The sequence below is a fragment of the Prunus dulcis genome, chromosome 1, assembly GCF_902201215.1.
Source record: "Prunus dulcis chromosome 1, ALMONDv2, whole genome shotgun sequence".
Taxonomy (NCBI): domain Eukaryota; kingdom Viridiplantae; phylum Streptophyta; class Magnoliopsida; order Rosales; family Rosaceae; genus Prunus; species Prunus dulcis.
In genome coordinates, this window is record NC_047650.1 from 2598993 (window position 1) to 2612982 (window position 13990).

At 38.6% G+C, this 13990-nt stretch overlaps 3 protein-coding genes across 3 annotated transcripts; all 3 read left to right on the forward strand.

Moving 5' to 3' along the window:
• Window positions 1-569: 569 nt before the first annotated feature.
• Window positions 570-2437, forward strand: LOC117631053 (1-aminocyclopropane-1-carboxylate oxidase homolog 1-like). Its single transcript, XM_034363986.1, has 3 exons — window positions 570-1252; window positions 1602-1923; window positions 2111-2437. The coding sequence occupies exons 1-3, from the start codon at window positions 735-737 to the stop codon at window positions 2372-2374; spliced, it is 1104 nt and encodes a 367-aa protein (XP_034219877.1). The 5' UTR covers window positions 570-734; the 3' UTR covers window positions 2375-2437.
• A 1828-nt stretch (window positions 2438-4265) lies between these two features.
• LOC117616823 (1-aminocyclopropane-1-carboxylate oxidase homolog 1-like) lies at window positions 4266-6284 on the forward strand. Its single transcript, XM_034346252.1, has 3 exons — window positions 4266-4989; window positions 5407-5728; window positions 5808-6284. The coding sequence occupies exons 1-3, from the start codon at window positions 4445-4447 to the stop codon at window positions 6060-6062; spliced, it is 1122 nt and encodes a 373-aa protein (XP_034202143.1). The 5' UTR covers window positions 4266-4444; the 3' UTR covers window positions 6063-6284.
• Window positions 6285-12072: 5788 nt separating this feature from the next.
• LOC117613933 (CASP-like protein 5B3) lies at window positions 12073-13701 on the forward strand. Its single transcript, XM_034342554.1, has 3 exons — window positions 12073-12588; window positions 12959-13091; window positions 13189-13701. The coding sequence occupies exons 1-3, from the start codon at window positions 12458-12460 to the stop codon at window positions 13381-13383; spliced, it is 459 nt and encodes a 152-aa protein (XP_034198445.1). The 5' UTR covers window positions 12073-12457; the 3' UTR covers window positions 13384-13701.
• Window positions 13702-13990: the final 289 nt, after the last annotated feature.

Genomic DNA, 13990 nt, shown 5'->3' on the forward strand with positions numbered 1-13990 from the left:
GATGCAGGACGCGTAGGACTTAAATTTATTAGTTTCCTAACGTATTTGTTAGTTTCCTAGATTCTCTAGTTTCCTAAATAACCACCCCCCACCCCCCATATAGTTCTTTAAAATTCATATTTGAATATTGAGTAAACATTTTCCTAGAACTCTCTGATTTCGTCCATTTGATCTATATTTCTTCTCCTCGATCTCCGATATTCTTCTTTGTTCTACTGCTTATGTCCTTTATCTCGTCTTTTCAATCTCTATTTCTTCTTCTCGGTCTCTTATATTCTTCTCTGTGTTATTGTTTACCAAATTGATTGACTTAATTATTTGACCTAGGATCTGTAGATGTTTTGTTTTCACAAATACCACGAGATGTCCCCACACTCAAAGGGTAGGATTAATCTTCGTTCGAAGTTCGGTTTGCCCCTGGCCATAAAGTGCTTCCAACGGGTTTCAAATCTCTGCCTTTGAGGTACCAGATAGCTCAATTAGAGGTAGTAGTTTGTCAATTGCACCACATATTGTGGTTCTGCCCTATTTTGATGATGAATAAAGTCCTCCACATACTGCCGAAAAGAGGCTGGTGTCAAAAGGATCCGGACAATGGCATCACCACCAAACATTATTGAATAGTAAATTGTAAACTGCTGACCAAAACACAATATTGGATTTGAGTAATATTTAATAAAAGCGTGCATACATTTCTAATGAAGCCTTAACCAAAGTTTCATTTTGATTTCAAAATGTCCCCGAATTCAACAAACCAAGCCCGTCTTCAACAGCTAAAGGACTTTGACGAATCAAAAGCTGGTGTCAAAGGGATCGTTGACAAAGGCATCACAAAAATCCCATCAATTTTTGTCCGGCCCAAGGAATATTCCGCCGCCGGGGACCCAAGTTCCAGCCAACCAACCCGAACTCAGTTCAGTATCCCTATCGTGGATCTCGCTGACACTACCGGCCTGCATGATGACGTGGTCGCTGGAGTCCGGCAGGCAGCGGAGACTGTCGGGTTCTTCCAGGTGATGAACCATGGGATACCCAAGAGAGTGTTGGAGGAGATGTTGGCGGCGGCGCGTGGGTTTCACGAGCTGCTGACAGAGGTGAAGGCTGATTACTATAGTAGGGAGCAGATGAGGAAGGTCAAGTTCAGGAGTAACTTTGATTTGTATCAGACAAAGTTTGCTAGTTGGAGGGACAGTTTGTTTTGTGTCATGCGTCCTGAACCTCTTGATCCTCAAGAATTGCCTGACGTTTGCAGGTATATATGATTCCTCATAATCCTATATATATATATTTTTTTCCTTTTTTGGGTTACTCATAGAATCCTATAGGCTGCATATCTCAGTAATGTACTATGTGTAAGGCTAAGAGATAATGAAACATTTTTGTTGTTCTAACATGTTATGTTGCTAAATTGACAGTTTTTATTATGTAAGTAACCTGCATACATAGAGAATAGTTCGTGGACCAAACTCTCTAAATGTTAAGATAGGGAGCATTGATTTGTGGAAAGTTGAAATTTGGATCTAGTTAAATGGGTGACAAATGATTCTCATCCCAGTCGGTGCATGGTTTTTTCTTTTTCTCTCTGTTGATTTAATATGCAGAGACGCAACCATGGAGTACTCAGACTACGTTCACAAATTAGGTGTCACATTGTTTGAATTGCTATCTGAGGCACTTGGGCTGAAATCTGACCACCTTTTAGGCTTGGATTGTGCAAAGGGGCATGTAATTCTTAGCCACTACTATCCGCCATGCCCCGAGCCTGAACTGACTATGGGAACTACCAAACACTCTGATCCTTCTTTTCTCACCATACTACTTCAGGACCAAATTGGTGGCCTCCAGGTTCTGTATGAAAACCAGTGGGTTGATGTTCCTCCTGTTCCTGGAGCTCTAGTTGTGAACATTGGAGATCTCTTGCAGGCAAGCCCCTTTCTATGTTTCAGCATGGTTCTGTACTAATGATCCTCTAAATGCTCTGATGTGTATAGTATTTGTTTTTTAGAGAGCCTTTTTCATCTATTTCAGGAAATTCAGTCTTCTATAAGATTGTTCTCTTGTGTCCTTTTTACTTTGTGTTGATAAATTGTTCTATTTAATGTTCTTGCAGCTTGTATCCAATGACAGGTTTAAGAGTGTGGAGCATCAAGTGCTTGCTAACCATGCAGGACCAAGAGTATCTGTTGCTTGTTTTTTCACCCTGAATTTTTACCCATCAACAAGGTTGTACGGCCCCATAAAGGAATTGTTGTCTGAAGATCATCCGCCTCTATACCGGGAAACCTCACTGCAAAACTTCAGTGCTCACTACGACGGAAAAGGGCTTGATGGGAACTCTGCACTAACACGTTTCAAGTGGCAGAGGCAACAATGACATAAGTCACCTTTGCTGTAGATAAGTGGCTGTGAACATATGTTAAGAGTTCCTTCAAGTGGCAAAGGCATAAGGTGCACTTTGCAATGATAATAAATATTGAAGACCATAAGCTTTTTAAACTTTGAATGTGGATGGGAACACTAACAAAGTGGCCACAATGAAATGTGCTGTAGATAATGAACATATGTTGCCCCTCTATATGATGCATTTGTATGTTTGATTGCAGTGCTCTAATGCTTGTAGGTCTGAAGCAGATTTGATTGCACAAATGGATCACCATTTTAATCTTTTGCACAACTTTGCTCGCTCTAGTCTGTGGCACTCTCTCTCTCTCTCTCTCTCTCTCTCTCTCTCTCTCTCTCGCATCTTCTTCTTCATCTGTAAAAACACCCCTTTTCTGCAACTCCCTTTTGGTTCCAGGGGCTTCCCTGGAACTAACCCCTTCGGCTAATAAACCGGGCGTGTCTCTCCCCCGTCTAGTTGTAGAGAGGATTCCCCCCCAGTTTTTGCTGGGCTTTTGACTTTCTTGCCTCTGGCAAGTTTTTGTCTCACCCCTAGGTTTTTCAGGGCTACTTCTTAGCCTTTTTGGCTGATCTTGGCTAGATCTAAGGTGATCTCCCACTTTTGGCCCCCTGGTGGTTGTGTTCTTGAATTTTTGGGCTTTGAGTGTAGATCTCCTTTGATCTATCTTCTGTGGAGGTGGAGTTGAAGCATGTGGTGGGATCTACTATCTTATGGTGGTGTGGGATCGTGTATGGTGTTAGAGATGCTATGACTTTTATCTAAAGGTCAAGGTGGAATTTGAGTGTTTAGAGCATCCACAATGGGAGGGTGTATAAGGGGGTGTATGTTAAATATACACTCCTTGTCACCAGAATCATCTCCAATAGGGAGATGTAAAGGATTATAAACATACATCACCACCATGGAGATATAAAATAAAATGTATATTTGTATCTATTTTTACATCCTTTGCAGGCAGGACCCACCCGAAAAAAGAGAGGAAAATGAAGAAAAGTTTGCATCTATTTATACATATTTAGATTTACATCGTTTTCTATTGGAGCAAAAAACGCATTTACACCATCCGGAGATGTAAAAGGGATGTAAAAATGACTTTACATCCCTGAAAATATACCCCTCACTGTGGATGTTCTAAATGCTCTTTCACTTTATGGTGTTTTCATATCCGGAATGGACGAGAGTTGGTTCTCTGACATGATCTCTAAGTACTGATTGCAGAGTTCCCATTGATCCTGTCATCTTCCTCTCTAAGTAAGCTTGGTTTAAAATGTCAGTGGAGTTTTGCTCACTGTTCTTGCTTTAATTGTATTGTCTTGCTTAATTGTTTGGTTTATTGTTTGCAAGAACCCTCCTCTGGGCAGTGTTCTTCATGTACATTTTGTAATTGCCTCTATTATGAATGGATCTGGTTATTTCTCAACAAATAAAATAAAATAATTTGAATCATTCAAATGATTTAAATATCATCCCAGACGTAAGCCATGAGATAATCGAACATGCTTCCATTGACTGCCGATAGATTTGCTTCACCTTTTCTCTCAAGATTATGTAGTTTTTCCTTTCCTTCAAATCTTAAGAAACCATTTTGACCAGACTAGAATATTGTTATTAGTAGCTTTGACCATCTTCAGATCCAGCATTTGCACATCATCGCAATTTTTTCGTATAGACTACAATACAAGACAGGGAAAAGAGAAAGGAAAATGACAAGTTTACGGATACCTTCTTTATTGGTTGGTTGCCTTATTGAGAGTCAAAAAACCTTATTTGTGAAGGAATAGTAAAATAGTATTATTTCCGAGAGTTCGTCCCCATTAAAGTGAGATAGAGAGCAGAGAGGTTGGTGGGTTGTGTAGTTGGTTGCAAATCCCAAAGACAAAAACACAAAAAATTAAAATTAAAAAAAATCAGACTTTGTGGGCCAAATTGCCTTAGCAATTGGCCTAACTTAAGCCACCTCAACAGAGATGAAAGTACGACCATATTTTGTAACTTAATCTGAAAGATCAACACTTTATCAAGTTTTCTTGTATTGAGCAGATCATGGATACCTCAGTTCTTGGCCGCAGAACATCATCACATGATGAAAACCAGTCTAAATACGACCGAGCAAAAGAGCTAAAAGCTTTTGATGACACAAAGGCTGGTGTGAAAGGCCTAGTTGATGCCGGCACACTTCATGTACCCAAGATATTCATAGGGCCACCCAATGAGCTCACTCACTTCCCCACATGTCACCAACCCAACCTGCAAGTTCCTGTCATTGATCTCCAAGGCATCAACGGTGATCTCCACAAGCAGATTGTAGATGAAGTTAGGGCCGCGTCCGAAACATGGGGCTTTTTCCAAGTGGTCAACCATGAAGTCCCATTGACTGTGTTGGAAAATATGATCCAAGGAGTGCGCAAGTTTCATGAGCAAGATCTTGATGTGAAGAAAGAGTTCTATTCCCGTGATCGAGAAACAGCTGTCAGATTCAATAGCAATTTTGATCTGTACAAATCAAAAGCAGCTAATTGGAGGGACACCCTGGCTTTTGCAAGGGCTGTTGTTGATCAGGACCCCAAACAACTCCCTTCAGTTTGTAGGTATTTGCTCAGAATCCCTTTCAATTTCATTACTTGTGTTCTTGATTTTGTTGTATTATTTTTTAAGTTATTGGTGGTCTAATTTAGACTGATTAACTTGGTGATTTTTACTGATTGGCTTGTCCCCTAATAATTAAAAATTGCTCCTTCTGCGAACTGTGTTCATATGTGTTCTCACATCACAAATGTATTCTACCATTTCAACTGTAATGTTTCTTTGGAGCCAATGGGTCTAGCCCATTAGAGACCCATTGGAAATTAAAGGATCTTGGCTTGCAGACGAGTGGCCTCATGTTCAAACCCATACGTACCTTAGTAGGGCTTGTTTGAGAAATTTCATTCCCCTTGTAGTTTATTAAAAAAAGAAACCCCAACTTTTCAGATACTTTTTACACATTTGTTCACTCCAAAATGCAGAGATGCAGTAATTGAATACACAAAGCATGTCAAAAGTTTGGGAGACCAACTCTTTGGATTGTTATCAGAGGCTCTTGGTCTCAAGCCTGACCACCTAAGGGAATTAGAATGTTCTAAAGATTATTCCTTTGTGTGCCACTACTATCCAGCATGCCCAGAACCAGAACTTACACTGGGAAGTAGCAAGCACTCAGATCCTTCTTTCCTCACAATTCTTCTTCAAGACCAAATTGCTGGCCTCCAAGTTCTTCATGACAATCAATGGGTTAATGTTCACCCTATTTCAGGTGGCTTAGTAGTAAATATTGCTGACTTTCTTCAGGTTTGTTTACCCAATGCTAAGCACATTTCATTTTTTATGCTATTCACCAATTTTTCTAAGGCTTCCTAAATTTGTCCAGGCTATATCTAATGACAAGCTTCAGAGTGTTCAACATAGAGTGCTTGCAAACCGTACCGGTCCAAGAGTTTCCATAGCTTGCTTTTTCACAGGACAGAGAACTGGAGCACTTGCCAAGTCTTATGGTCCAATCAAAGAGCTTATATCAGAAGAGAACCCTCCTCTGTATAGACATTTCTTGATAAGTGAATATTATGGCAAGTTCTTTTCTCAGGGGCTTGATGAGAAGTCTGGTCTTGACCATTTCAGGCTTTGAAGCCAACAATTTCCACTGGTTGACACTTTCAAGATGTAATAGTTATGGCTGAATTATGTTGTCTGATTACCACATTGTGAAGTTTCATGTACAACAAACAGTGATTGCTTTGTTAAAATAATTTCTGCCTAACTTCATTTCTTTTCGTTTTGTTAAAGTCTGCAGCAGCTACAGATCCTCCTGCACTGGCAAAAATTAAAGCTGTCACTTTTGTGGATTTTAGTGCTTGGTTTCTTTCTGGTCTTAGGTCTATGACAAATTTATTTTTCAGCTCATTGTAGTGGTGGACAAGGAAATAATAATGACAACGTACGGGCCCTAATCTAAATAAGGAAATGATGGCAACTATTTGTTCAATCTCAGTTGATGAAACAAATACTGAGAAAATTTGGCTTGCCAAAGCATTTTTATGATTATGTAGCACTTTTTTCTTTTTTAATGCAAACGATGGTCTAAACTACAAGGGGAGAAGATTTATCACCTACACTATCAAAGTGTTATGAAAGTTCGATCATGAAACTACTAATCTACAAGTCAAGTAAATTCCATTTTTCACTGGACTAAACCCATTGACCTTTTAAAAAAAAGTATTGCAACATTGGGGATTTCTTCATATACTCTCGAATCACTTTCCTCCAAATTATAAGTGTTAAACTAAGAATTCTTCGGCATTGTCTTCAATGGATGTCACCATCCAGAGCTCTATATAACGGTCCAATCAAGGAACTGCACAGTTTGAAAAATGCTACTTTCATTCAACCAATATCAACTATTATTTCACCAAATAATGTTCACTGATTCTTTTATTACTTTTTTTTTTTTTTTTTCTAATCACAGATAAATATATGTATCCCTACCCTATATAACCGAAAACGACTAAAGATAATTTTAAGGTCCAATGGAACTCCAAAAAGTCACACCCGACGTTAGCCGAAGCCAAATCGACCCGTGTTACTAGAGGATCAGGCTTGGGCCTAATTCTTGTGACCAGGTCCCATCGCGACCCTATCCATCATTTCTGATTTTAAAATTTGTCTTTTTAACTTTTGTAATCAGTTTTTTTACACACAAGCAATATTGGGTGAAGGGTTTAGAATATAAGACCTCTAATGTGTGAGTAATTGCTCTTAAGTACTTAAATTACAAATCCCTTAGAGCACTTTCAAAGATAAGGGTTGCCCAGGCAAAAGCTCTCTGGCTTCCCAAAACCCATCCCAGAGGTGCAAACCTGCCCGGGCAAATGTGGGCTGTACCCAAGCCTATGCAAGCTGATCTCATGCTGAAGTTATAATGACATCAGCAACCAATTAAAATACCAAAAAAATTGAAAAAAAAGAAAAAGAAAAAAAAACCAAAAATTTCATACTTTTTTTTAATTATAAATACCTAGCCATATTCTTCACTTCCCACACCAAAACTTCGTACAAATTCTTCTCCTCATATCTCATGCGAATAATGGTTGCCCTTGAATTGCCATGGCAATGGGTGGAAATGCATCAAAAAAAATTGCTAGGGTAGTCACTATTTACCTGAACAATAACAGTCCTTGCCTCTCCTTATCTTTTTCTATGGCAAATGAATGAAAGTGTTCTTACCATTTTTGGAATCTGTTGACGTAAATAATTTTCTTGAGAGAAAAAAAATGATAATATCCAAATAGGCTCGAACGCCAAGGATGCTAATAATAGGCAGGTCCAATTGCACTCCACGTCCATTAGAGCAAGTCCAACGGGCCAGCCGAGCCCGAGGCTAGGGGGAAAAAAAATATTTCGTTCCAGCGGCTAGCCCAAGCCCGGGGGGCTTGTGGGTCCCACTAACTCGGGCCAGCCCGAAGGCGAGTTCAGCCCGCGCTAAAGCCCACGGGCGCTAACGTCAGCGAGCGCGTTCAAATTTTTTTTACGGTTGGTGCGTGCATTGCACGCGCCAACGGTAAAAAAAATTTGAACCAGCGCGCTCTGACGTCATCGCGATGCCAGCTCCAACGGGAATATGCCACGTGTCGCTCCCCCAGCCCTCCGATAAGCATATCAGAATCCAATCCAACGGCAAGCATTTTTCGGGCAATAAAATTATGAAAAAAAATCGAATTTTTTTTAAAAAATTCTAAAAAATTCATATTTTTTTTTTCTATAAATACCTATCAATAGCTTTCACTTTCAACACCAATCCTCATATATTTCATTATACTTCTACTATTATTCACTCTTTACTCAACATTTTTCTCTTTTTCACCTTGTATTTTGATTTTATATTTTTATGGCTTCTTCTATCGAAACCGGAGGGGCTTGGAGCACCATGGAAGATGTTTCCTTGTGTGAGGCTTGGCTCCAAATTTGTCATTGTCCCATGTCCGGTAATGAGATGAAAATTTTTCATATGTTGAAAAAAATTCATGCCGAATTTTGTGAAAAAATTCCGGAGTCTACTTGTACGGAGATGGCATTATCTAGTATGTGGAAAATTCTCAATAAAGAGTTGAGAAAATGGAGAGATGCCCTAGCAAAAGCAATGGACAACTATAGAAGCGGGGAAAATCGTACTAACGAGGTAAGTATTTTATAATTTTTGTTTTATTAAGTTTAATCTCGTAACATATATATTTTGTTAATATTGCTTGCATTTTCAATATTTTGTTAATATTTCTTGCATTTTAAATATTTTGTTCATATTTCTTGCAATATCAATATTTTGTTAATATTTCTTGCATTTTAAATATTTTGTTCATATTTCTTGCAATATCAATATGTTGTTAATATTTCTTGCATTTTAAATATTTTGTTCATATTTCTTGCATTATCAATATTTTGTTAATATTTCTTGCATTTTAAATATTTTGTTCATATTTCTTGCATTTTCAATATTTTGTTAATATTTCTTGCATTTTCAATATGTTGTTAATATTTCTTGCATTTCCAATTGTTTCTTAATTTTCTTGCACTTCTAATTTATTTGTAAGGTTAATTGCATTTCCATTATTATTTTTTTTGTTACTTGCATATCCAATATATTTTAAATATTTATTGCATTTCCATTTTTTTGTTAAATAGATGATTCAAGCACAAATGTGGTTCGGTGCAACCGGGGGTGGCAAAAAAAGTTTCAACCATCATGAATGTTGGGAGGTGGTGAAATATTGCAAACGCTTCATAATTATTCCGACGGGTCCCGCCGTTGTGTTAAACGAGACGCCACTCCGTGATTCAATGACATCGGATTCACCTCTCGATTCTCCTATGAGTCAAGACTCACCCATCGAAAAGGAGCCGAGGCCCATTGGCCGAAAGGCCGCGAAGGCAAAGAAAGCGGGTAATTCAAGCAATAATAATTCAAAATTTTTGGAGGAAATTGCAAGGCAAAACGGCATAAGAATTGAAATGGAGCAAAAACGCCAAGATAACGAGTTGGCCCTTCAAGCTGAGTATGCACGAGAAAGGGAGTATTTGCGCAAAAAAGATATGGACAAGACGGATCGGGAAACCATGGCGATGGATACAAGTCATATGTCCCCTGAAACAAAACAATTTTGGAAGCTAGAACGAAGGGATGTTATGAGAAGAAGACTTTTCCGGGATGATGGGCCTAGCAACACGGATTGGTTAAATGATGGAAACCATTAAATTAGTTAGCATACCTTTTATGTATTTGTATTTTTCATGTTTTCTATTAAAGTTGTTGTAATTCATGTATTTTATTTTAGTAGTAGTAATTTTTAATGACTTGTATTAGATTTCTTTATTTAATAAACAAAGCATTCAATAAATTACCTTTTTATTCAACATATTCCATACTTCAAACAAAACAAAATTAAAATAAAAAAAACTACAAACAAGGCACAATAATAATAACAAACCACAACCAAACCATAATAAATAAAAATACAACACAACCTAACCATAACTAAATAAAACATAACCAAAGCATCTATGCTCCATCATTCATCTTCATTGCCTTTCACCGCCCATAGATGCTCCATCAAGTGAACTTGACGCATTTCATGAATATACGAAGATTGCATCTCTGTATATCGATCTATCATTCGGGTCATCAAATGACCATCCCTCACCAACGGTTCCGGCTCAAACGGTTCTCCACTTGGCCCCATGGGCCTTTCATAAATCCGTGTCAAGGCCATGTTCATTGGATCCGGTTCGTAGACCTCTAAAGCATCATAATCGTACTCATCCTCCACAATCATATTATGGAGGATGATGCAAGTCATCATAATGCTTCTGAGGATCTCCTCATCAAACATACGGGCCGCACCTCGAATAATCAACCACCGAGCTTGAAGGATGCCAAAACACCTTTCGACATCTTTCCTGTATCCCTCTTGATAGGTAGCAAATAATTTTTGCTTTTGGGATCGGGGATTCGGAATGGATTTGACAAAAGTGGTCCACCTCGGGTAGATGCCGTCAGCTAGATAATACCCCGTCTGGTACACTGTATTGTTGACTTGATATGTGATATTGGGGCCCTGGCCTCTCAATACATCGTTGAAGACCGGGGATTGACCCAGCACGTTGAGGTCATTTTGGGATCCTGCAACTCCAAAGAAGGCATGCCAAACCCATGTGTCGAAGCCAGCAACGGCTTCAAGGATGATACTTTTTTGGCCTTTTCTATTTCCGTAATCACCTTGCCAGGCAGTTGGGCAATTCTTCCATTGCCAGTGCATGCAGTCGATGCTACCAATCATTCCTGGAAATCCTCGAGCTTCGGCTTTTTGTAGAAGCCGTTGGAGGTCCCTGGGAGTAGGTCTACGCAGGTAGTCCCTAGTGTACAGAGTTTCAACTGCTTGACAAAATCTTACCAAAGCCTCCAACGTAGTGGACTTCCCCATCCGGGCAATCTCATCCACCTGATCAGCAGATGCTCCATACGCCAACATTCGTATAACAGCTGTAAGCTTTTGCTCCGGAAGAAGCCCCAAAACCCCAGTAGCATCACACTTTTGAACAAAGTATGCATCATAATTGCAAATATCATGCATGACTTTATTGAACAAATGGGGTTGCATTCTAAATCGCCTTCGAAAATCAACATCAGAGTACAAAGAAGTTGGGATAAAATAATCTTCCAAAAGATTCTTACCCCGAGAATGCCTATGTCTTTCCACATTCCGGCGGCGGCCGACTTGTGAACCACGGCGGCGACCTTGGTTCTCTTCATCTTGCAAAGCCACTGCTATGAGAACTTGTTCATCGACTTGTCTCTGCAACTCATTGATTTCATCTGCTCTACGGTTTCTCTCATTTGTTTCTCGCTCTTGCCTCTCCAAGCATCTCCTAAAATCTTCCATTGATAATGAATGAAGTATGAATTCTAAACTCTGAGAAATGAAAATATAGAAAAATGTGGTGTGAGAGGTATGAGCTGAGCCTCTGGTTTTATAGAAAATTTTGGCAAGATAGACATGCCACGTGGCTTGATTTGATTAGAGGAAAATCTTATCTGAAATTTGAAATTCATCCAAAATTTGAACCCTAATTTATATGAAATTTGAATTTTGAAATTCATTCGAAATTTGAACCCAAATTTATCTGAATTTTGAATTTTGAAATTCATTCGAAATTTGAACCCAAAAATTTATCTGAAATTTGAATTTTGAAATTCATCCGAAATTTGAATCCAAAAATCTTATTTGGAAATTTTATCCGATTATGAATAGTCTTGACACGTAGGAACCCGGAAATCTTATCTGAAAATATTATCCAAATTAATTATTTTCATTAAAAAATTTGTGAAAAAAATAAAAAATTGAATAGTAATTGCCCCTTTCCATGACTAAAAGCAAATAGGTGAAGTTGCTCTTAGGTGGGTCTGAACTCTAAACAGAGTCTACTCATTTTATTTGCTCCGCTGATCCGTTGACTGATTTGAGATTCCACGGGTTGGGTCGAATGGTCCGACGGCATCATGCGGGGATTAATTATACGCGCCTAGTGGCGCGTAGGGAGGAAGAAAACAGTTGATTATTCATTTCATGTTATGGGTGAAGCATGCCAGATTTGCCCACGCTATTTGACTGCAGGCATGTTGGTTGAGAGAGAAAGAGAGAGTTTTAGAATCCCAGTTTTGGTTTGGCTGATATTATCTTGATTAATTAAGCTTAGCAACTCTCTCTCTCTCCCTCTCTCTCTCTTAAATTGCAGTCCAAGTTCTCTTCTTTTCACAATAATCAAATTTCCCAGTTGTATACCAAGTCTTCTCTGGGTTAACTGATTTTTGGGTCTTCTGTGTACTTTTATTCTGAAAGCAATAGTAGGTTGGTGAGGTTTGTGATTTTTAGTTTGTGGGTGATGTGGTTTGCGTTTCAATGTTAAGGAAAGATGGGTGCTTTCTCTGACCCATTAAGAATCTGATACTTTTTTGGGTTTTGAGAGAACAAGGAAATGAAGGATTTTCCTGGGACGCCTGGGACTTTGACAGGGCTTCTTCTCAGGATTTCCCAATGCGTCTTTGCTGCTGGGTCTATTGCTTCCATGGCTACCACTGCCAGCTTCTTCAATTTCACAGCTTTCTGGTATTGCTTTCCTTTCCCAACTCACTGATTTGTTTCCAATATTTTGATTGCAGAAGGAAGAATAGATGGGATTGAAACACTCTTGATTCTTGAAATTTTCCTAAATAAAATGTAAGCAGAAGGAATTTAGAAGTTCCTCTGCATCACTAGAGAACCAAAACTTGAATACAAATTAGAATTAGATGTACCAAATGTTCTGGGCAGTGTTCTTCTTTGGCCTTGTTTTGTTAGTTATTATCAGCTCAGTTTTGTGTAACCTGATTCTGTAGGCTTATGGGACAGATTTCAGCATCTCTTGATGCATCACATGCCATTTCTTGTCCTGAAAAAAATTTGTAATATTTGTTTTAAGGCAATGCTCATTTTGCAGCTACCTGATTGCTTCAATGGGTCTGCAAGTCATCTGGAGTTTAGTGCTGGCATTTCTAGATGCATATTCCTTAGTGAAAAAGAAGGTCCTCCACAACCCTGTATTGGTTAGCCTCTTTGTAGTTGGAGACTGGGTCAGACTCTACAAATTCTTGACTTCCTTACATGAAAATCTTGCGTGTCCATATAATGCTTGTCATTTAACAGCTTACTCTTTTCCTTTTCCAACAGGTTACAGCAACACTGTCTCTTGCAGCAGCTTCTGCCTCAGCTGGCATAACTGTGTTGTACTTTAGTGACTTGAGCCACTGCAATTTTGGGGAGGGATGTCAAAAATACCAGATGGCAGTTGCATTGGCGTACCTGAGCTGGGTAACAATTGCAATTTCTTCTCTAATTATGCTCTGGCTATTGGCAGCATGTTAGACCACTTGTTTGTATAGGCCATAGGATTTGTTTCATCTCATTGTAGCCCTTCTTTGTCATATATATTTCTTTCCTTTTTTTCTTCAGAACAGAAACAAGAAATTGCAGTGTCAATAGAAAAGGAAACAAACTGGATAGAACATAGCAGTACAATATTAAAAACTTACTCTCATTATGTTGTCTTTCCATTGGAAGAAGTGGGATTAGAGTTGGGAAACAGTTGTATCAAACTGGAATTATAAAACGGATATACATTTACTTGTAAAGTTGAAGGATTAGCAGAAGGAATTACTACTTTTTCTGTCGATTTTGTCCAAATTGATGATGATGTGAATTGGTTAGTGGCAGAAAGATCCTATTGAGTTTGTAATATTATTGAGGAGAAAGTCAGAGAATATATGCTTTTTTCCTTCCAGTTTTCCACTATGAGTTAGCCAACAATTATTTTGCATACAATAACTTAAACTATATCTGTATTGTTGGTGTGGCATCTTGCCACTACATCTTCATTTTCTTTTCTTATACAAAACAATAGCATGCTTGCTTCCAGTGAACATTATTCTAAATCAGAGGGATGGAGTTCTTTTTCTTTCAAAATAACTTGCAA

What these genes read in the sequence shown, in the direction of transcription:
- LOC117631053 (XM_034363986.1), top strand. Translation starts at nt 735, where the DNA reads ATGTCCCCGAATTCAACAAACCAAGCCCGTCTTCAACAGCTAAAGGAC. An exon ending in GAATTGCCTGACGTTTGCAG is followed by an intron (nt 1,253 to 1,601) that starts GTATATATGATT and finishes TTTAATATGCAG; the next exon opens with AGACGCAACCATGGAGTACT. An exon ending in ACATTGGAGATCTCTTGCAG is followed by an intron (nt 1,924 to 2,110) that starts GCAAGCCCCTTT and finishes ATGTTCTTGCAG; the next exon opens with CTTGTATCCAATGACAGGTT.
- LOC117613933 (XM_034342554.1), top strand. Translation starts at nt 12,458, where the DNA reads ATGAAGGATTTTCCTGGGACGCCTGGGACTTTGACAGGGCTTCTTCTC. An exon ending in TTCAATTTCACAGCTTTCTG is followed by an intron (nt 12,589 to 12,958) that starts GTATTGCTTTCC and finishes CTCATTTTGCAG; the next exon opens with CTACCTGATTGCTTCAATGG. An exon ending in TCTTTGTAGTTGGAGACTGG is followed by an intron (nt 13,092 to 13,188) that starts GTCAGACTCTAC and finishes CTTTTCCAACAG; the next exon opens with GTTACAGCAACACTGTCTCT.
- LOC117616823 (XM_034346252.1), top strand. Translation starts at nt 4,445, where the DNA reads ATGGATACCTCAGTTCTTGGCCGCAGAACATCATCACATGATGAAAAC. An exon ending in CAACTCCCTTCAGTTTGTAG is followed by an intron (nt 4,990 to 5,406) that starts GTATTTGCTCAG and finishes TCCAAAATGCAG; the next exon opens with AGATGCAGTAATTGAATACA. An exon ending in ATATTGCTGACTTTCTTCAG is followed by an intron (nt 5,729 to 5,807) that starts GTTTGTTTACCC and finishes AAATTTGTCCAG; the next exon opens with GCTATATCTAATGACAAGCT.